The 23,371-nt window shown below is 45.4% G+C and overlaps 1 protein-coding gene across 1 annotated transcript in view; it reads right to left on the bottom strand.

Annotated features, from left to right (window-relative positions):
- Positions 1-211: 211 nt before the first annotated feature.
- Positions 212-23,371, bottom strand: part of Tcf7l1 (transcription factor 7-like 1 (T-cell specific, HMG-box)) — a gene marked incomplete at its 5' end in the record, with an annotated part of 171,165 nt that continues 148,005 nt past the window's right edge. The window contains 9 exons of the mRNA XM_013035436.1: positions 212-905; positions 2,148-2,223; positions 3,457-3,564; positions 3,675-3,834; positions 4,743-4,886; positions 5,481-5,564; positions 5,709-5,811; positions 6,384-6,516; positions 22,921-23,004. Coding sequence (XP_012890890.1) covers positions 472-905; positions 2,148-2,223; positions 3,457-3,564; positions 3,675-3,834; positions 4,743-4,886; positions 5,481-5,564; positions 5,709-5,811; positions 6,384-6,516; positions 22,921-23,004 — 1,326 coding nt within the window. The remainder of the gene's footprint in view (positions 906-2,147; positions 2,224-3,456; positions 3,565-3,674; positions 3,835-4,742; positions 4,887-5,480; positions 5,565-5,708; positions 5,812-6,383; positions 6,517-22,920; positions 23,005-23,371) is intronic.

The raw sequence follows: 23,371 nt of genomic DNA, 5'->3' as shown, positions 1-23,371 counted from the left end.
TGAGGCACCAGGCAAGAGCTTCAGGCTCTGGTGACCCTGAACACCAAAGCTCAGACAGGCAGGGACTGAAGAGGAGAGAGAAGGGCAGATAGTAGAGAGGTAGAGAGAAGGTGTCTCCTGCCCAGATACGTCCACCACAGCACACACAGGGAGAATAACACACTACTTTTCAGTTCTCTTTCTTGTAAAGGTTTTTTTTTTGTTTTTTTGGTTTTTTTTTGCTTTTGTTTTTGTTTTTTTTTATTTAAAAAAAAAAGCCTGAAGATCAGCTACTGGTTACATCTACAAAATGTAAAGCACTGTTTGTTACCAGTCACTTTACAAAACAGTCCAGAGTGGTCAAATATTGACCAATAAAGTTTCCTTTTTTTTTCTTCTTCTTCTGAATGATTACTACTCAATGAGTCATGTGACAGCCTGCATAGATTGGGAGTGGGGAACGGGGGCGGGGGGGATGGGGGGGAGGCCGGCTTAGTGGGCAGACTTGGTGACCAAGGAAAGGGGCTGGGCCTGTAGCACAGGGAGAGCCTGGTGGGCATGGAGTGTGGCTGGGAAGGAAGGGGGAGAGGTGAGCAGAGCGGTGGGCATGGACCCTAGAGGAAGGGGTCGGGAAAGGAGAGGAGGCTGGCTACCCATCTGGCTGGACGAAGTGGCTGCAGCCTTAGCTGACAGGAAGGCAGCTGAGTGGAGAGCCAGCTGGGCCCGTGTCTCTGGCTTGGTGGTGAGGGAGAGGGGCTGAGCTTGCTCTGAGTGAGTGGCAGCTGGTGCAGCTGGTGAGGCTAAGGCGGCAGAGGGGGTAGCAGGGGAGTCTAGCATGCTGCCATGGGAAGAGGCAGGGCTGTCACAAGACTTCTCAGGGGGCAGGTACTGAACACATGGCTTCTTGCTCTTGGAGGCCAGAGCACCTAGGAGAAAGAAACACCAGAAAGTAAGCCACAAGTAGTACTGGGAAGAGCAGAGACAAGAGTCAGAGCCCAGGCTATATCCATGCAGAATTGGCCCTCCAAATCCATGGCTTCCACAGCCGTGGATTTAACCAATGGTGGATGGAAAAGATTCAGAAAAAAATAACTGCACCTGTACTAAATATGTAATTCTTTTTCTTTTTGTCATTTTTCTCTGAACAACAGAGTATAACAACAATGTACACAGCATTTACATTTTATTTGGTGTTATAAGGCATCTAAAAATGATTTAAAGGATGCAGGAGTGTGTGTGTAGTTTAAATACAAAGACAATGCCATTTTCTATGGGGGACTTGAATCTCGTACAATGTGCTTTAAAATCTTTGGTTTATGGTACAGTCAGGGAAGACAGAATGTATTGCGGATGGGGTAAGTAGTCACATATGGGTCCTGGTGTGAGCATGAGATGTGGGACGTGACCTGTATACCTGTCACAGTGTGAGCATCTCTGTGCTAGAGGAGATTCTGCAATCAAGAGATAGTATCGAAGCTGGGTGCAGGAAAATCCATGAGCCTGCGTATCTCCAAGTAACCACCGGAAAATTGAAAGTGGCACTGTGGCTCCAAAAGTAAAGCACTAGCCTTGAGCAAAAGGAGCTCAGGGACAGCACCCAGGCCTTGAGTTCAAATCCCATGACCAACCAAAAATAAAATAAATTTTTGGCACAAAGTGACTCCTAAACCAAAGTAAACTATTTTTCTTTTTCTTTTGGTGTTCAACCAAAGAAACACTAAAGGGAAATCTTACTCAACTGAATCCACCAATAGGAGGTCTGTACATCTCTAACATGCCACTTTCCTGTGGCCACAACCCATTTTTATCTTAGGCAGTCATTCTAAAACCTTACCCTTAAGATGTAACTCAACTCAACTAAGTGCTTGTACTTTAAAGAGAAAAGATTGAAGAGAAGCAGAATAACTGGCAAAGTCTCTGAATTTCTCTGGGCGTGTGTGTGTGTGTGTGTGTGCTGGAGACTGAACCTGAAACTTCACACACATGAGGCAAATGCTTCCAAGCCCCTTAATTGATCATCTCTAAAAAGGCAGGCCACAGCGACCTCCACTGAGTACAGCTGAGGAGCACTCCCCTATGAGGCAGCACTGAAGCAGTCAGAGAATCCATAGAGGCAGGTGTAGCTGAGACAGGAGAGAGGGAAGTAGAGGTCTGGGCCCTGGGCTTACCCTCTGCCTCTTGGACTTGCTGCTGTGACTGTGTCTGTGACAGTTGCTTCTCTCGCTTCCTCTTCTTTTTCTTACCCTGAAAAACAAATGGCCATAGGAATTGGTAACACCAGCTGGTCAGAGAGGAACTTCCTTCTTAGAAGGCCTTTAGGATGGTTTTCCTTTGCTTTCTTTTTTCTTCTTGTGGGGTGGGGTGGGGTTGGGGAGGGAGGAGGGCTTGCTTATGTAGTCTTGCTGTGACTGCAAACTCAAGACCCTCTGCTTAAGTGCTGAGATTACAGGTGTGTGCTGCCACACCTGGATGCAGAATATTTTCTTTCATTTCTTCCCCCTAGAGCAGTTGCTCCTGATCATTTTTAAGGAGCCTCTAGTCCTCAAACTGATGCGTCTATGTATCCTCTTATTCGAAAAAAAATATGAATGTACATTCAAAAATCTGCCTAGTCTCAGGGAGTTTATAGATGATTGGTGTTTTGTTTTTTTTTTTTTGGTCCTGAGACTTGAACTCTGGGCCTGGGTACTGTCCCTCGGCTCTTCAGCTCAAGGCTAGTGCTCTACCACTTGAGCCACAGGGCCACTTCTGGTTTTCTGACGGTTAACTGGAGATAAGATTCTCATAGATTTCCCTGCCTGGGTTGGCTTTGAACCACGATCCTCAGATCTCAGCCTCCTAAGTAGCTAGGATTATAGGTGTGAGCCACCAGTGCCCGGCACAGATGGGTTCTTGAGGCTTGCACATTGGTCTTTGAGCCTCAGGTGTAGAGCCTGTGTCTAGAGATCCAATTTCTGGGGAGTCAGCACTGTACCAAGTGTTAGGGAACCACCTCAACTGGGAAAAGGCACAACTTTGTGTGTGTGTGTGTGTGTGTGTGTGCGCGCAAGTGCGCACACACGCACTACTCCTGGGGTTTGAAGTCAGGACCTGGACACTGTCCCTGAGCTTTTGTGTTCAAGGCTATCTACTGCTTGAGCCATAACTATACTTCTGGCTGTTTTTAGTAATTGGAGATAAAAGTCTCGTGGACTTTCCTGCTTGGGCTGGCTTTGAACCTTAATCCTCAGATCTCAGCCTCCTAAGTAGTTTGGATTATAGGCATGAGCCACCAGTGCCTACACAGGGCACAACTGAAGTCTACCCTCAGGCTATCTTGAGGCCCTCTAGGGATTTTAAATTGTTTTATATTCCTAGAGAAATATGGCCTTTTCCCTTGAGTCCTTTCAGCGAACAAGCACAGCTTTGTTCTGCCCTCTGCCTCTTGCAGATGTAGCTCTTGGGGCCTGAGTGTCCCCCTGCCTGGCATTGACTCACATAATTGTCCCGCGCTGACCAGGTTGGGTAGAGTTGGGAATGAAGCTGCCGCTCCTTCCGGGCCAGCTCGTAGTATTTGGCCTGCTCTTCTCGAGACAGATTGTGCCACTGAGAGAGAGAGAGAGAGAGAGAGAGAGAGAGATAGAGAACCGATATATAGAGCCATCAGGGCAAGAGGCAGACCCCTGCAGGGCAGTGGGGGCAAGGGAGGGACTTACTTTTCTTCCCAGGATTTGGTTAATGGCCGCACTTTCCTTCAGGGTGCACTCAGCCACCACCTTGGCCCTCATCTCCTTCATATACAACATGAAGGCATTCAGAGGCTTCTTCACATGTGGCTTCTTCTCCTCCTCCTTCTTCACGGTGACGGGGGATTTCCTGGGGAGGCACATGGCATAGGTCAGCATAGGGCAGCTCTTACCCACTTCCCTGTCCCAGCCTCTCCTCAAAGTAGTGGGCCAATCATGACAGGCTTGGCCACTAATTTGGCAGCCCATGACTGCTTTCCCCAAACGAGCATCTTCCTCATGGAGTTCCCATGCTCCGAATCACCCCATACCATAGCCTTTGAAGACCTACCTAGTCATTTCCTATCAGAGAGCACACTGAGAGGAACTCTTCCAAAAACTGGCAGCTAGGAGGAAATGGGGTGGGGTCCCGCTGGGTGCCTCTGGGTAAGAGGACTTTCCTGGCCTTGAGAGAAACTTCGTCCTCTCCCGGCCTCACTTTTTTGTGAGATGACAAGGAGAGGACAGAAATGAAAAGTGGTCTCAGGTTCTCTTTCAGCCTCAAGGACACAACTGTGAAGTTTTTCTTACAGTGCAAACAGAGGCACTAAGTCTCTGTAAAGATGGGGGTACAGGAAGGCAAAAGGGGGCTGCATGTTAGGGGCTCATGCGCGTAATCCTAGTTACTCAGGAGGCTGAGATCTGAAGATCAAAGTTCAAAGCCAGCCTGGTCATAAGTCATAAAAGTCCATGAGCCTTTTATCTTCAATGAACCTGAGGTGTAGCTCAAGTGGCAAAAGCTATAGACTTGACTAGAAAAGCCAAATGAGGGCAAAAGGCCCTGAGTTCAAGCCCTAGGACCAGTACAAAAAGAAAAGGAGCCGGGGGAGGGGGCAAGGGGAGGAATGAACACACATTGAGGGGCAGGAGAGGTGGAGGGAAGCTGTGGCCTGCTTGCCAAGTGCCACCAGGAGAGAAAAACAAATGGCATTTGCGGCTCGGAGACTGGTCCGTGCTGCCTATGTCATTCCGTCCCCCCCCACCCCGCCTCTTACTTACGCGCTCACCGCGGGGCTCAGGCTGGGGGGTGCTGGCTCCTGTTTGACAATTGGGGAGACGATGGCTGGGTGGGGGATCCCTGAGGTGGGCAGGCCGGGATGGGCAGGAGCCACCATGTGAGGGGAGAAGCGACTGGAGACCAGGCTGTATGTCAAATGGAGAGAGATTACAACAGAGAGACACACAAACACGCAGATACCTTTGCCCCGGCCGAGTCTCAGGTGTGGGGAACACCTCGCCACATGCTTCCTCCCCACAGTACATGAGGCTCCCAGATCTGGCACTGGAAGCACGGAGACAATGAAAACCACAAAAGGTGCACAGGGCCAGAGGGACAGGAGCCAGGCAGAATTTGGTCATGGGTGACACTGGAGATTCCATTCTCAGGTGGAGCCACCCCCAAGACACAAGATCCCCTTTCCCATCTGCTCTGCCCACTCATTTCAGGGAAAAGTATCTTTTCTCCTTGTCTCTGGCTTTAGTGTCATACTCAAAATACTCATGCCACAAAGCCTGGCCTTTGTGGTGGATGTGGTGTCAGGATAAAGGGCAAAGACTGAAGTTCTTGTCTGGAGAAAGGAGAAATGAATGATCCAGTGGGTTCTACTCTACCCCACAAGGAAGGAAGTATGGGGCACGAGATGTCCCTGATAAGCAGGGGGCAGAGGAGGGGAACACTGTTCTTTTTCACTAACTGACAAGAAAAAGGTGGTCTCATAGTCCAGCCCTGGGACTCACCTGGACATTGAGGCGTTCATGGCAAGGGCAGGGTAAGGGTGCCGGAAGCCACCAGGAGGGAGGGAGTACATGGGCTGTCCTTGCCTGTGAGGGCCAGACATTGGGAAGTTCAGGGTTGGGATGGAGAGGGGCTGAGAAACAGGGGCTGGAAGGTGGGAAAGTCAGGAGCGAGCTGTGCAGGGTGAGAGCAGGGAGGAAGGAGGGCGAGAAAGATGGTAGTTTCCTTACTGTGGGACAAGCCAGCCGAGGGGATGGGGGATCTGTCCAACAGCTCCAGGAGATAGTGGGTAATATGGTGACAGCTCAGACGGGTGAGGGGGCCGAGGGATTCCTGCTTCCAAAGAGAGAGGTGTCAGCTGCTCACTCACCCAAACATAGCAACTTCACCACAAATGGGAGCTTCTTTCTCCTTCCCCCGAGGTGTTCTGGAGTCTGGAGGGCTCTCTCCTCCCTCATCCTCTCCTTCCATCCCCAACGTTATAGCCAGGGAGGAAAGACAAATCTATCTTCTCTCTAGCTACTCAGATTCCACCTATGTGGGGCTAAGTACCTCCAGATAGCTGTCTGTGAGACAGGAATGAGCATCTTGTAAGAGGGTCAGGAAACCCCCAGGAGAGGGCAATTTCCCTCATTCATAGAGAAATAAACTCTGGATAGTCTTGCTTTGAATCCTGATCCCTTGATCTAAGCCCCTTGAGTAACTAGGATTGCAGGCATGAGCCACTGGCTCTCAGCTCTTTCATTTGCTTCAATCCTGATGACGCTGCTGTGGAAGGGGCGGGAGGGGCGCGTGAGAAAACCACAAGGCTCACATGTGGAAGGCATGAACCTGGTGGAGATTCAAATGCATGATCTGAACTTATGTTCTCTCTTACCCTCCCCCCTGCCTGCGTGCAGACTCACCTGTCTTTGGATCGATCTCTGGGGAGAGGTGTGTAGGAGGGGAGCCGGGGGAGAAGTGGTCGTTGCTGTAGGTGATGAGGGGTGTCAACGGGTGCATGTGATGTGCGTGCTGGACAACGGGAACTTTGTTAGACTGAAAGACAGAGAGGAGACACTAGGAACAGGTCCAGAGGGGTGGGGAGTACAATCAGCTGTGATTGACTGAGTGGAATGTGCGTCAGGTATTTTCCATGCACCATCCAGCCAGTCCTCACAGCAGCCTGGGGGAGAAGTGAGGGGATTAGACGGTGGGTTCTCCATCCTCCCATTGACTTTCTCCAGGCCCCTACTGGCCTTCCCCTCACCACCACCACCACCACCACGCAGTGCTAACGTGTTTGGTTCTCAACTGTTCTGAGTTTGGTTCTGAACTTGAAGAGCTCAGCACACACTCGTAATCAACCCCTCTGAAAGGATGGGTTCAGGATGGAGATCTGAGACAGCAGACAGAGCAGAGGGTGACCTGGCAGACTTTATACAACCTGCTACCACCATTGTACTTTCTTCACCAAGGGCGCTTTTCATTCTCTCTGAAGCATGTCACCTGGCTGACCAATTCCTGTATTTGTTACACCCAGAACCACTGGATGGGAACAAAAATTTTATAAAACTAGGAAGAAACATTGGATTTCATGATGTATCTTCCTATCAGAGATATTAAAAGCCTGTATAACTTAGAATTGGTAAACCAATTTCTATTCTGTTGTGTTCTATTCTATTCTATTCTGTTCCAGACAGGCTTGCTACAGGCCTGGTCAGCCTTGAACTCACAATCCTCATGCCCCAGCCTCCTGGGTGCCACCAAATTATTCTGGCTCAACAGATGTTTTGGGCTCAAGGGAAGGAGGTAGTGGAGAGAGAGAGGAAGAAGAAAAAAAAAAGCAGGAGGAGGCTACAATGCTTGATAAGAAATGTACTCATTATCTTGCCCGTGTAATTGTAACCCCTCTGTACAGTATTTTCACAATTAAAAAAAAGAAAAGCAAAATACTGGTTTGGTTGCACCCCACAGAGCAGAGAGGAGCCCCAGCCTTGCCATTTACTTGCCACATGAAGTCCTTTAGTCTTCTGGGCTTGGTTTCCTTGTCTCTATGATAGGGGGCAATTAGAGCTTCTTGCCAGGTTTCATAAGGAGCAGACATTGTGCGTGATGCCATATTTCCAGTGTGGGTATTGCATAAAATGTCACTTTCTAAAAATTTTTGTTTCTGTTTTTTTTGTTTGTCAGTCCTGAGCACTTTTTGCTAGCACTCTAACACTGTGAGCCTCAGCTCCACTTCCTGTTTTCTGATGTTTAATTGGAGATAAGAGCCATACAGACTTTTCTGCCTGGGCTGGGCTTTGAACCACAATCCTCAGATCTCAGCCTCCTGAGTAGCTAGGATTATAGGTGTGAGCCACCAGCACCAGCTGTTTTTATTTCTCATGTTTAAATTATCCTTCAGTAGTTGTTCAAGGGAGTCTCAACATGTCAGTTCGTGAGTACCAAATGTCACCCCTTACATCATTCTCCCATCTCTCCTGCCACTGTCTGTGTGATAAACATCCTTACTGTTGAGTCAACATAGGTAGAACATCTAAGAAATGAATTCCAAGTTGGATGAAGACAGACGAGATTTGTTTAAAAGGGCCAGGACTCCAAACACCCATGTTCCTGTTTGAATTTTTCATTGTAGATTCTACCAGCCCTTTCCTTCTTTCCTTTTATTTGGACCTTATAATGCTAACGTTGATTGGCATACTTCCTGGAGGTGCCTGTGATGACAATGGTCTTGTTGCATTTTTCACAGATTGCACAGAAATGAGCACTAGAAAACCAGACCCTTAATATCACAATTGCTAGGTTAGCTCTACTGGTGGAAATGGACTTCACTTGGGCAATTTCCTATCATCTCATGCAGGTAGGCTCAGTGGATATACCATAAAAATTGTAAATTTTTTTTGTCTTACTGTTTCCACCTGTTTATTTTCTGGCTGTTGATGATGTCTTTATACAAAAACATACAACAGAAATGAAAGTAGAAGAAATGATTTATCCCTTAATATTGGGGATTGAATCCAAGGTTTCTTCTATATGCTAGCCAAGGGCTCTGCCACTTGAGCTGTGCTCTTAGACCTTTCATTTTTAGTTTGTAAGACAAGGTTTTCCTAACTTTGCTTGGGCTGGTTATGACCTTAGGGTCCTCCTGCTTCTGCTTCCCAAACAGCTGAAATTTAGAGGCTGAGGCCAGTACGCTAGGACTATAAAAAAATAATGTGTAGATCAGCTGTTTTTCTTTTCTTTGTTCAGTTGTGGAGCTTGAACTCTGGGCCTCGGCACTGTGTCTCAGCTCTTCAGCTCAAGGCGAGCACTCTACCACTTGAGCCACAGCACCACTTCCAGTTTTCTGGTGGTTAACTGGAGATAAGAGTCTCACAGACTTTCCTGCCTGGCTGTCTTTGAACTGCGATCTTCAGATTTCAGCTTCCTGAGTAACTAGGGTTACAGGTGTGAGCTACCGGCACCTGGCCTCTGTAGATCAGATTTCTAAAAAAAAATGCATCTGAATAATATATATGGGTTTCTACAAAGAGCTTCATCTACTAAAGGGTGCTTTTTATCCTTTAGACAGAAAGACTATTACCAAAATGAAGGTGATAAAATGACACAGAGCACATAAATATACAAATGACAATTTTTTTTTTTTGGGTCCGGCCGTGGGGCCTGAACTCTGGGCCTGGGCGCTGTCCCTCAGCTCTTCAGCTCAAGGCTAGCACTCTACCCCTTGAGCTACAACACCACTTCCGGCTTTTTTCTTTTTGCTTATGTGGTGCTGGGGAATCGAACCCAGGGCCTCAGGCATGCAAGGCAAGCGCTCTACCACTGAGCCACCTTCCCAGCCCCACAAATGACAAATTTTAAAAGACTAACTAGAAGCACACCAAAATGTAAGCAGTACAGTTATATTTTAAGTCGAATGATGAATGATTGTTTCTTTTTCTATATTTTTAATTTTTACTTGTAATTATCATCTACTATTTAAAACACGCCTTATGAGTAAAAGTTTTTTTTTTTTTAACGTAGGGAGCACAAACTCTAACATAAAATATTTTTTTAACTACCAAGGTATCAGTCCCTGGTCACTTTTTTTTTTTTGGTCGGTCATGCGGGCTGAACTCTGGGCTCTGGAACTGTCCCTCAGCTCTTCAGCTCAAGGCTAGCGCTCTACCAGTTGAGCCACTGTGCAACTTCTGGCCTTTTCTGCTTATGTGGTGCTGAGGAATTGAGCCCAGGGCCTCATGCATGCAAGCAAGGACTCTACCACTGAGCCAACCTCCCAGCCCTTACCATAAAATATTTATAAAACAGTCCCACCATCTAGCTCAATTATCACTTTGGTTTACCTCCTGTTATACCTATTTTGTACTCATTTTCTTTCTTTTCTTGGACTCCTTACATAGCTCAGTCTGGCTTCAAACTCATGGTTCCCTGGCCTCAGCGCCAATTTTAGTCATCGTTTAAAAAATTGTTATTATTATATTATATTATACATGTTATATTATTATATGTTATATTAAAGGTGATGTAGAGGGGTTATAGTTACATCACCCCTTCCCTTGCTCTTCTCTGTTTTTCCCTCCCATTCCCACCCACCCATAAGTTTCATGGTTCATTTTCAACATAGAATCTAGTGAGCACCACTTCTGCATCTGTTCACCCTTTGTCTTTCCACTTCTGTGCCCTCCGAATCTTTTATTTTTATTTTTCCCAGTCCTGGAGCTTGAACTCAGGGACTGGGCACTGTCCATGGGTTTCTTTGGCTCAAGGCTAGCACTCTACCACTTGAGCCACAGTGCCACTTCTGGACTTTTCTGTTTATGGTACTGAGGAATCAAACTCAGGGCTTCATGCATGCTAGGGAAGCACTCTACCACTGAGCCACATTCCCCTCCCCCTCCCAATCTTTTAATTAAATTTTATCTTTTAGAAAACGTTTTTATTATTGACAATAGTGGAGTTTCCTTTCCGAGCTGGCACTCTACACCTTGAGCCATGCTTTTACTTTTGAATCAGTTTATATTTGTAGTCAGTGGGTTTTGTTGAGGTATTTCTGTACATGCATACTGTACACTTTGAACAAACTCATTTCTACCATAATCCCATCTCCTGCCCCGACCCTTGGTATTTTTCTGTAAAGGTAGTCTCACTATGTAGAATTCAAAATCCTCTCCAGACTCAGCCTTTCAAATGCTGGGATCATGGCATGCACCACCTTACCAGGCTTCACCTATCAATTGTTAATTTACATCAATTTACACCATTTATAGCCATTTTCAACAGGCAGTAGTACTATGATGTTCTGACTGCCTATATGCTGTTGAGTTTGGCCTCTTTAGAGGATGGCAAACTCACACAAAATAAGAAACTGTGGTTACACTCAGAAATCTAGGTTATCGTGCCTAAATGCTTTATGAGTTACTAGTAACTGTCTCCCACTAGGTGGCAGCGTTGTTCAGAAAATAAACTTGGAGGGAAAGACAGGAATTACCTACATGGGGTCTTAGAAATTGCTAAGGGAGCAGGGCGCAGGGCACCGTTGGCTCACGCCTGTAATTCTGGCTACTCAGGAGGCTGAGATCTGAGGATCTCGGTTCAAAGGCAGCCCGGGCAGGATAGTCCGTGAGACGCTTATCTCCAATAAACCACTAGAAAACCGGAAATGGCGCTGTGGCTCAAGCAGTAGAGTGCTTGCCCTTGAGCTGAAGAGCACAGGCCCAGAGTTCAAGCCCCATGACAGAGAAAAAAAAAAAGAAATTGCTAAGGGAAAATGGTTCTCTTGAGGCTGATTAGAAAGGTGGTTTACCTACACATACATCTAATTTGTATGTATTTCATAAACCATATGCATATAATTCTTTTTTTTAAATATTAAGTGAAAATGCCTAATTGACAGTAGTGTGGTTGATGTGGATATATGCAAGGAAGGTTGTATTGACAAGGCAGTATGAAAGTAACAACATGTTCACCACCAAGTTCTTGTTAGATTTGCACTTTACAACATATGGTTGTCTTATATATCTGTAATTCTTAAGATTGGTTTAGGAAAATGATACAAACAATAACAAATGTAACCGTTCATGACCAATACCATAGTGACAACAGTGAAAAGACCTTTGGTGTGAATACAGAATTAGAATACACATGTGCTCTGAGAGAGCTTTTGGGAGTGTGGTATTTTCAAACAGCTGAAATAACAAAAAAGCTAGAGACAGACTAGAGGCATGGCCAAAGTGGTAGAGCAGTTGCCTAATAAGTTTTAGGCCCTAAAATTTGCTTGTCAATAGCATATTGCCTGTCAAATACTTAGATAATACCAACAAGTTTTCACATCATTTTGAAAGCATATTGATTTATCTCATAGAAGAATTTAATTAATGAATTTAATTAAAATTTGAGAATTGCTGGTTAAGCATTAAGTCCCTGTTCATTATGCAAGCTAGAGAAACTAAAACTTACTGAAGCAGTATCCATTCAGAGTATAAAGCCAAATGCAAGACAGAGGTGTGCTTTTCTTTCTTTCTTCTTATTTATTTAGCCAGGACTGGGCCTTGAACTCAGGACCTGGGTACTGTCCCTTAGTTTTTTGCTCAAGGCTGGGCCTTTACCACTTGAGCTACAGCTCTGCTTTTTGGTGGTTAACCAGACTGGAGTTTCATGGAGTTTCCTACCTGTTCTGGTTTTAAATCAAGATCCTCAGATCTTAGACTCCTGAGTAGCTAGGATTGGAGGCATGAGCCACCAGCATCTAACCAACATACCTTATATAGTAGAAGCCTAAGTGCTACATGTAATCATTTAAACAACATCTCAGATCTGAATCAGTACTACAAGTCATGTGGATTCAGGTAGCTCTTTTATTTAAATGTACTTGTGCTGTTTTTACCTTAGTCAGACTGACCTAGAACCTGTGATCCTCCTGCCTTGGACTCACAAGTTCTGGGATGATAGATGTGAGCCACTATACCTAGAATCTGTTTCTGGACTTGGCCCAGCCAAATCTCCTCAAGTTTCTGAATCCAAAGGAAGGATGTGTCCTCTCTCGCTCTTCAGTCACCCCCTCCCCCAACTCCTGCATTTGCTGCTTGCTCCTGCGTACTGGGCTGAAGCCTCCACTAAGCCCCCAACTCCTGCATTTGCTGCTTGCTCCTGCGTACTGGGCTGAAGCCTCCACTAAGCCCCCAACTCCTGCATTTGCTGCTTGCTCCTGTGTACTGGGCTGAAGCCTCCACTAAGCCCCTGACGCTAATGCTTACTCATTATTCCTCTCCTAACCATAGTTTCAGGGATAGGATGTATGAGTGTTTATAGCTCTAGCAAAGTAGAGGCTTCTCTTTTACCATCACTTGTAAAGAAGTTAGGAACTTTGCGATCTAAGGATCATGGTTCCAGGCCAGTTAGGCAGAAAAGTCCATGAGACTCTCATCTCAACCACCAAAAAGTTGGAAGTGGAACTGTGACTCAAGTGGTAGAGCAGTTGAGTAAAAAAGCTAAGAGATAGTACCTAGGCCCCAGTACTGGTACACACACACACACACACACACACACACACACACACACCAGTATGTGGCTACACACACACACACACACACACACCAGTATGTGGCTACACACACACACACACACACACACACACACCAGTATGTGGCTACACACACACACACACACACACACACACACCAGTATGTGGCCACACACACACACACACACACACACACACCAGTATGTGGCTAAAGTCCCTGGGATTATATATTACTGATAAATAAACCTCTCTGGAGAAGTCAGGACTGCTTTCCTGAGACTGCATAAAAACAGAATTTGGAGGAAAAAGGAAATGAGTTGTGCATAAGAAAACTACCTGTGGACAGCACTGCACAGCCCCATAGAGTGGGATCTGAAATGGTCAGAGAGGCCATAGAAGAGAATGGAATCCAGGGAGGGCTCTATGTTGAGATGTGGACAGACGGAAGAGGAAGTGAGGTTGTTTATCAATACTTTCTGACTAGTCTGTGCTAGTGGCTCACCGAGGCTAAGTTCTGAGGGTTGCTATTCAAAGCCAGCCCAGACAACAAAGTCCAAGAGACTCTTACCTCCAATTAACCACCAGAGTTGTGGCTCAAAGTGGTAGAGCACGAGCCTTGAGCAAAAAATCTCAGGTACAACACCCAGGCCACATGACTGACAAAAAAAAAAAAAAAAAAAGGAAAAGAAAAGAAAATCCCAGTTGGGGATATAGGTCAGTGGCAGAGCTTTTGCCTAGCATGAGTGAGGCCCTATGTTGAATCCCCAGCACTAAAAAATAACAAAAACCAAAAACCAAACAAAAAAGCTGTGATCCTAGTACTTAATAGTTAGAGGCAGGAAGATGGAAGTCAAACTCAGCCTGAGCAATCTAAAGTGACCTTTTTCACAAAAAACCCCAAATAGCTGAGGTGGTGAATGCCTATAATCTTGAGGCAGGTAATAACAGCAGGGGGAAATCTCAGTTTAAGGCTGGTCCAGACAAAGCTAGACAAAGTTAGCTTGAGATTCTGTGTGAAAAGACAAAAGGAAGCCGGGCGCCAGTGGCTCATGCCTGTAATCCTAGCTACTCAGGAGGCTGAGAGGATCACGGTTCAAAACCAGCCAGCCTGGGCAGGAAACTCCATGAGACTCTTATCCCCAATAAATCACTAGAAAACTGGAAGTGGTGCTGTGGCTCAAGCAGCAGAGCCTTGAACTGAAGAGCTGAGGGACAGCGCCCAAGCCCAGAGTTCAAGCCCCACGAACAAGAAAAAGAAAAAGACAAAAGGACTGGAGTCATGGCTTAAGCATGAAAGCTTACAAATGCGAGGTCCCGAGTTAAAATGACAATATGGAAAACACAATAAAGTAAAACTTTCTCAGCTACTGACACATGGCACGCACCTTGTGTGCTGCAGGCTGTGAAAGATACAAAGATAGGGCAGATCATACACAAGTGGTAGTGCAAAGGCCTTGAGTGCAATCCTCAGTACAGAAAAAAAGGGGGGGCGTGGAAAAAGAGAAGGGAAAGAGGAGGGATAGAACAGAGAAAAATGTGAAGATAAATCTAGAATCTCTGGAGGGCAAAAGGAGAGCTAAAAATGCTCTGAAAACTGGAAATTGCCTTCTGAGCAGTGATTTTATTTATTTAACTCTGTTAGTAATTTTTGAGAACCACATTTGAAGGACAGCGCAGGCATAAAACTTCTTTTTTTTTTTTGTCGGTTGTGGGGCTTGAACTCTGGGCCTGGGCACTGTCCCTCAGCTCAAGGCGAGCGCTCTACCACTTAAGCTACAGCGCCACTTCCAGTTTTCTGGTGGTTTATTGGAGATATGAGTCTCACCGTCTCTCTTGCCCGGGCTGGCTTTGAACTGCGATCCTCAGATCTCAGCCTCCTGAGTAGCTAGGATTACAGGCGCCCGGCGCATAAAACTTCTTGAGACTACATCTCAACCAATTCTGGGCATGCTGACACAGCTACAAAGGAATTATAATGGCTGGATGCTACGGAATGCACCTGCCATTCCTAACAACAGAAGGAAGTATGTAGTCTGTCCAGGGCATAAAGTGAAACCCTTCTGGGGGGGGGGGGAGTATATATGTGTGTGTATATGTATAGTGTGTGTATATAAATACATTTACATATATATGTGTATACACACACATACACACACACACACACACACACACACACATGGGGCTGGAGACATGGCTCAAATTGGGGAGGGCTTACCTAGCAAGCATGAGGGAGTTCAATCCTCAGTACCAAGGGGAATGATTCATTTCTTGGTCACATGCATTTCCCCTTACCCAGTTCCCTTCAGCCCTCTAGATGATTCTGAGGCCTGCTAAAGAACCACCTGGATGCCAGGTGCTGGTGGCTCACACCTGTAATTCTAGCTACTCAGGAGGCTGAGATCTGAGGATTTCGGGTCAAAGCCAGGTAGGGCAGGGTCTCCTGTGAGACTCTTATCTCCAATTAATCACCAGAAAACTGGAAGTGGCAGTGGCTCAAGAGGTAGAGTGCTTGCCTTGAGCTAAAGAGCTGAGACACAGTGCCCAGGCCCAGAGTTCAAGGCCTATGACGACCACCACCATTACCACTACCACCACCACCACCAACAACAACAAAAGAACCACCTGGAAAGTTTCACAATCCCCAAATGTTCCAGCTGCCACTAAATTCCATTAGAACTCTATGGGTGGGCCTGGCAGGCTTGAGTTTGAGTTTGACAAGCTCCCGGCATGGTTCTGATATGTGTTCTAATAAGGGACAAAGAATGACAAGCAAGCTGGGTGGCGGTGGCTCACACCTGTCATCCTAGCTACTCAGGAGGATGAGGCTGAGGATTTTGGTTCAAAGCTAGACCTGGGAGGAAAGTCTGTGAGACTCTTATCTCCAGTTAACCACCAGAAAACTGGAAGTGGAACTGTGGCTCAAAGTGGTAGAGTACCAGCCTTGAGGGAAAGAGTTCAGGTACAGCATCCAGACCCTGAGTTCAAGCCCTTTGACAGGTTAAAAAAAATAAAATAAAAATGATGTGTAAGATGATGTTAGGGTGGGTGCTGGCTGCTTACATCTCTAATACTACTTACTTCGGAGGCCCGAGATCTGAAGGCTGAGATCAAAGTTTGAAGCCAGCCTGGGGTGGGGGTAGGGGTGGAGGGTGGGAAGTCCATGAGACTGTTATCTCTAATTATCTATGCAGCAGCTATTAGTAGAAAAAGTATGAAAGTATGAGAATGCAAGGCCCTAACTTCACTAGTTCAACTCCTGTATCAAAACACACACACACACACACACACACACACAGCTGCCAGGTCTAAATGCTTTTAGTAGGGTAGGGTCCTTCTAATAGTAAGAATATGAAAACTAAGAGAAATTATTTTTGTCTTTTTTGGGGGGTCTGAGCACTGTCCATCCCTAAGCTCTTTTCCTCAAGGCTAGTGCTCTACCACTTGAGACACACTATTTCTGGGTTTTTCTGAGTAGTTATTGGAGATAAGATTCTCACAGATTTTCCTACCCAAGCTGACTTTGAACCTTCATCCTTATAACTAAGTCGTCTGAGTAGGATTATGGTGTGCACCACCAAAATATTCTAATCTGTGTGAGTGTGTGTGTGTGCGTGTGTGTGCGTGCGCGTGCGCACATGCGTGTGCATGTGCGCATTAGTGCTAGTCAGGGGGCTTGAACTCAGGACCTGGTGCTGTCCCTGGGCTTTTATGCTCAAGGCTAGTGCTTCACTTCTGTCTTTTTGGAGGTTAACTGGAGATAAGAGTCTCACGAAGCCTGGGAATGTGGCTTAGTGGTAGAGTGTTTGCCTACAATGCATGAGGCCCTGGGTTTGATTCCTTGGTACCACTAAACCAAATAAATAAATAAATACATTTTTAAAGGGTCTCATGAACTTTCCTACCTGGGTTGGTTTCGAACCATGATCCTCAGCTCTCAGCCTCCTGAATAGCTAGGATTCATAGGCATGAGCCAGTTGTGCCTGGCAAAAATTCTAATCTTGATCCCTCCAAAGGTGTAAAAAAATGACAAAACTGGACAGAATTCACATGCAATGACAATTCCTTTCTTTTTAGAGTATGTTCTGCAGTATTTTCTAAATGCTAGAGAATATCAATAATTTGGGTCACATATGTAAGTTTTTATTATTTACAATCTTTCATTCCCTTGACCCACTGATAATAGCCTTACCTCTATGACATGCTTGGACCAATGGATTAAGAGCCAACACAAATTGAGGAAAAACCATTTTTTTGGTCATCCATGGGGCTTGAACTCAGGGCCTGGGCTTTGTCCCTGAGCTTTTTTTGCTCAAGGTTAGTACTTTACCACTTGAGCCACAGTGCCACTTCTGGTTTTCTGTTGGTTAACTGGAGGTAAGAATCTCTGGATTTTCCTGCCTGGCTAGCTTTGAACTGCCATTGTCCAAGCTCAGCCTCCTGAATAGCTAGGATTACAGGTGTGAGCCACCAGCGCCTGGCCAGAGGAAACTTTTAAACATGCTTTCCTGACAGGAGATTAAGCAAGCATAGAGGGTCTAGCACAGATGAGGCCCAGGTTTCAATCCTCATAGTAAAAATCAATCAGCCAACCAGTCAATAGATGTGCTTTCCTTCTTATACATCTGCCATAGATCATTAGCAGTGTATACACATAGGGACCGCATGTATCGGGCATGGGAGCCATGTGAAGAAAACTTGACCCTCATCCCTAACTTAAAGGAGCCACAGAGTGGAAAAGAAGTGCTTGTCGTAAGCCACTGAATTGCTACAAGGAAAAAACACCTGTCCCCCATCACAAAAAACAAAACAAAACAAATCCAAACCCTTGACTTTGTAACACATGAAGTCTGCAAAAAAAATTTTTTTGTTGTTAAAACAGAAAAGTATAAAAATTTGCCACCTAGGCCTAATTGATATTTTCTGTAGTTTTTTGGTTTGTTCTTTGTATTTTAAAAACATCACACTTTTCTTCAGGCTACCAGACTATTCTACAGATTTTCCAATTGCATCTATGAATCTGTGAGCCACTTTCTTTTTCTCTCTCTCTCACATTACTAATTTATTATGGCTTTTGTAAAAAAGAAAATCAGAACTCTTTTTTTTTTTTTTTTTTGCTTATGTGGCACTGAGGAATCGAACCCAGGGCCTCATGCATGCAAGACAAGCACTCTACCACTGAGCCACCTTCCCAGCCCCCAGAACTTCTTTTACCTAATATTATTTACATCTGTCAAAATTGTGAGGCATGTTCTTAAATCTCAAATTTAATTCCTTTAATACCCTTATGGTGCTACACGCAGACACACACACACACACACACACACACACACACACCTTCACATGCACGCATCCGCATGTGGTAGTGAGGTTTGAACTTGGGAGCTTTGTACTTGCAAGGCAACTGCTTGTTCTCCAATCATGTCCCCATCCGTTTTTACTTATTATTTTTTTAAATAGAGTCTCATTTTCTGCCTAGGGTTGGTACTAAACATAATCTCCCTATTTAGGCATCCTATTTCTTTTTTAATTGGTTAAGATAGGGTCTCTAATCTCAGCCTCCTGAGTAGCTAGAATTACAAACATGATCCAGCATGCTTGCCTATATTTATTGATTTAATTTATTTTTGTGCCAGTCCTGGGGCTTGAACTCAGGGCCTAGGCACTGTCTCTGAACTTTTTTTGTTCAAGACTAGCACTCTAACACTTGAGCCACAGTGCCACTTCCAGCGTTTTCTGAATAGTTTACTGGAGACAAGAGTCTCACAGACTTTACTGCCTAAGCTGGCTTCAAACTGCCATCCTCAGATTTCAGCCTCCTGAATAACTAGGATTACAGACATGAGCCACCAGTGCCTGGCTGGCTATTGTTTAATTTAAAAAATTCTCAATGAGAAGAATAAACTTGGAGTAAATAAAGGAGTATTGATCTTTTGTTTTTTGGTTTGTTTTTTTTTGGGGTCCGGTTGTGGGGCCTGAACTCTGGGCCTGGGTGCTGTCCCTCAGCTCTTCAGCTCAAGGATAGCGCTCTACCACTTGAGCTACAGTGCCACTTTGGGCTTTTTTTTCTGCTTATGTAGTGCTGAGGAATCGAACCCAGGGCCTCATGCATGCAAGGCAAGCACTCTACCACTGAGCCACCTTCCTAGCCCCAGGAGTATTGATCTTTTACCAAAGCTTTTATTCTTCTATGCATTTAACACAATCTCCTGTGGCATTATTATAATAGATGCAGGGCAAATAAATGTGAACAAGACAGATGTGGAAGTGTGTTTTTGTTTTGTATGGCTAGACACAGCACTCCCTGCAGGGGGTACAGGGGACACATGGCCCAGGCCCATGGGGCCATGCTTTGTCCAGAGTCTGGACAAAAATCCTCAAGCACTGAATTACAATAATATGAAATATTTTTGTAATCGGGTTTTAAAACTTGCTTTATAGGCATCAAAATGTGGCTATGTTTCACTCCACCCTCAGCCTGGCCTGGTTATGACTTGTTTATACACATTTCCTTAACAGACAGCTTCCAAATGACTCACTAAATCTCTGCAAGTATGCAAGCTCTTTTCTTCATTTGCTCTACTCCCAGGGTAAGCCTCTTCTTAAAATATTTGTGTGTGTGTGTGTGTGTGTGTGTGTGTGTGTATGTATGTATGCGTGCTGATACTAGGACTTAAATTTAGGGCCTAGGTGGCTGTCCCTTAGCCTTTTCCCTCAAGCTGACCCTCTACTACTTAAGCTGTACCCCCCACCTCTAGCTTTTTGCTGGCTAACTGGAGATAAGAGACTCATGGACTTTACTAGTTAGATTGGCTTTAGAGCCCAGATCCTCGGATTTCAGCCTCCCCAATAGTTAGGATTACAGGAGTGGGTCGCTAGTCCCTGGCTTGGATAGTATTTTAATTTCTCTACTAAGAAAGCCAATGTCTAATCTTTGATGACTCCTAAAAACCTTCCAGCTTTACACCTCTACCTTAGAGGGAAACTTGCCTCCCGTAAACTGGACTGTCTTCATCTCCTTCCTGTGCTTTGCTTCCAATTTGTGATTTACAAATTTCAGCAGTGAATCTCAACTTGGCTGCCCCCTTAGAATCCTCTGGAGAGCCCCACCCCAGACCAATTAAATCCTATCCTTGGGGGATTAGATGTTAAATTGTATGGCCTCATTATCTCTATTACCTTTGCAGTCTGTCCATTTGTTCTGGCACCTAATTTGGGCTCTCAGTTACCTCTTAAGTTTTGCTAATTAAACAGGATTTTAATTGTTCAGTCCCTTTCTAATTTCTTAATAATAGCAATGGCAGCCACAGCGATGGTGTTGGGATGGGGAAAGTGAGTTACTTTGTGCTAGGTACAATGCTACACTAATTACAACATATCAGCCCATTTCTGCACAAGCCTATGACGTCAACCTTCCTCTAATCCCCATTTAATAGATGAGGAAACTGAGGACAATATAGATGAGGTCATTTCCCTGAAGCCTTACAAAGAGAAGGAAGTAGAATCTCGGTTTCAAACTTGCTGCATTTTATAACCTCCGACACAAACACCCTCCTCTTCAGGCATCGCAGATCTTCAGCCTACACGTATAGTCCTGGCAAGAGTTGGAATGAACTGCTCGTCTCTAAAATGGAAAATAGAGGTCTTCTCCCAATCTGAACAATCTCACATTCACATTTTTTGTCCTCCCTATCCCACACCTCCAAGTGTCACTTAAGTTTTGAAGTCTGTCTCTGCTTTGCCATACATATAGAATAAAGCGTATGAGAATATGTAATTCCCCAGAAAATTGTCCATTTTGCTACATATAATGCAGTGTGTATCAACAGTTCATACTTGTCTGCTCTCAGACAAAATGAGACACCTCTGGCCCTGCCACAGTGCTGCATTATTACTTGCAGATCACACATCTGTGGATGTTTGGCAGTTTCAAGTGGGACCACAGAACCTTCTTGAGAGTTTAGGAACTTCACATATTTTTCTGTCACACCAAGAAAGTATGTGACAAGGAGCAGGTCTGAGGAAAAGAGTCTAGAAAGAAAACAAAAGCTTAGAAAAGACGAGGATGGAAACTGTATGTTTATAGTGTATCTCGGAGCCAGCCACAGAAGCAGAGAGTAGTGAATATTGTCAGACATCACTTGTGTTGACTGAGCATAGTTATTGAATAGCAGTTAGAGAACTGAGCTCGGGCTGTCACTGCAAGGATGTGTAAGAATCTGGGTAGTAGATTTTAGAAGAGAAGTAGGGAGGTGTTCACAGGATGAAGGCTGGAAACAGGCTTCTCAGACATGGAATGCTTTGTGCTACAGGACAGATGGGAAATTTAGAGTTAGGGATAAGTTTAAAAGGGAAATCACACTCTCTAAAAGCAGCCAGGAAAAAAAAAAGACAGTTTGTGAATAGAGATGGGACAGCAGGCTAGGCCCTAACATATTTAGTTCTGCTCCTGGGACTAGGGAATGGCACAAGACAGGTAAGGGGGAGCAGGGATGGGAGAAAGTTAGAGAAAATTGGCTGGGCTGCAAGGGGACAAGCCAGGTTTGTGGTGGTGTAGATGCCCAATGGCTGTCTTCCACGGTAGCTGACTCCGACCACTAGAGGGCACCTGTAACTTGTACCTGTCAGGACACTGGGAACTAGCGCCACCACATTAGTGTGCTTGTCCAAGGGGCTGCCCATGCCCTCCTGACCAGCCACAGAATGTGCCGCCAGAAGTTTGCGTGTCCTGTGGCACCCTTTTCTAGATGGCTAATCTGACCACTCACTTCTTTTACCCAGCCATCCCGGCCTGCCTGCCTTCCTGGAGGTTGACTATCACAGTCATCTGAGAGCTACACTTGACATCCATCGTGTTGCAAACCATCTCTCTGCCGTTGGAAGCTGACCCCATGGTGGCTGGAAATGATACACGCTCCCCTGCACCACTATTTATATTCTACGTTAGACCCTCTGTCCCCTCACCTGGACTCTAAGCTTTTAGTGAGCAAAAGTATCAGAATATCTTAAGATGTCCGGAGAGGAAATAATTGGTCTGGGATTTGCTTTAAAATACAATGTGGTGGGAGGGGGGGAGTGTGGGTGAAGGAAAACAGGGCTCATTATGTAATGTGCTCTACTTTATAGATCCTTGAATATTTCCGTAATAAAGTTGCAACAATCTTTTTGTTGGCAATGAAGAAGTCCGAGTTTTCCTTGTCTATAAAGCAAGACAGGTTGAGGCAGCTGTGGGTCCTCTAACTGCACCCTCTTTTGAGTCACTGCTCAGAGAATGAACACTGGAAAGCTTTGTGAGGTGAGTGGGTAAGTAGAGGGCAGGCAAAAATGGAATGTAAGGCTAAGTTTCAAGGACTGGTCTCATCTCCTTTGGATTCCAGTCCTCTGCAAGTCCTGAGAAGGTGAGAAAACCCACTCAGATCTTCTTGTACCTGCCTCCCCAGAGCCCCAGGTCCTTCATTTGCAGGCCACTATGGTCAGTGGGTTTGGCAAAAGAGGCCCTGGACTTCTTGCTGGCACATGTTTTAATGGATTCTTCCCTCTAACAGCTGGTTTAGGGAAGTCTCTTCAACTGTGGCCTGGCAGCCATGAGACAAAAGAGTAGTTGATTCTGAATGAGCTCTAATATGACGGAAAAGACCCTGTGCCTGTGTGAATGGGGCACAGGATCCAGAGGTCAGGTACAAAGGACTTGAGGTAGGTGTCCATAAAGGACCAAGGTTAATGGTCAGGATCATATGTTTCTAATCAAGTGTGTGTGTGCCTTTGGCTGAGAGACAAGAGGTGTACATGTGTGTGCGGAGTATGTAAGACACAATGTCACGGCTGATTGTTCTCGCATACTAGAGGAGCACTGCCAGACCCCAGCAGCTAGTGGAAAGTGGAGGGGAGGCAGAAGTAGGGACAAGCCAGCTAGAAGGATGTTGTAGGTGAAACAGACTTACCAAGTGTGCTGGAGATGGTGACCTCGTGTCTTTGACTGTGGCACTGGAGGGGACATCAAGGAGGGGCCATTTCATCTGCAGGTACTGCACAGGGGACAGAAAACACAAAGCAATGGGTGAGATGCAGCCTCACAGGATCCAAAGTGAGCAGAGAAAAGCTCTGTAGTGAAGTCATAGGTGTCACAGGGAGGCGTGCTGTTACAGCCATTACCATTTCCAGCAGGGTCAACTTCAATAACTCTAGCGGCATACAGCACACACATGTAGTTACCCCACCACAAGCATCTCTCTCATTGCTGGGAGGAGAAAACACAACTCAGCGGGACTTTGAAGTGAGGAAGAGAGCTGATTTAGTCCAGCACAAATGATCAGACCATAAGAACCAATCACTAAGGCTCAAATCCTCTGCTCTAGTCACACAATGAGCAGGATTGGCAAGAATCAGAGGTTC

This window comes from Dipodomys ordii, unplaced genomic scaffold (genome assembly GCF_000151885.1).
Source record: "Dipodomys ordii isolate 6190 unplaced genomic scaffold, Dord_2.0 Scaffold212, whole genome shotgun sequence".
NCBI classification, from domain to species: Eukaryota; Metazoa; Chordata; class Mammalia; order Rodentia; family Heteromyidae; genus Dipodomys; species Dipodomys ordii.
The sequence above is the reverse complement of the archived record's forward strand: the minus strand, read 5'-3'. Positions and strand labels throughout refer to the sequence as shown.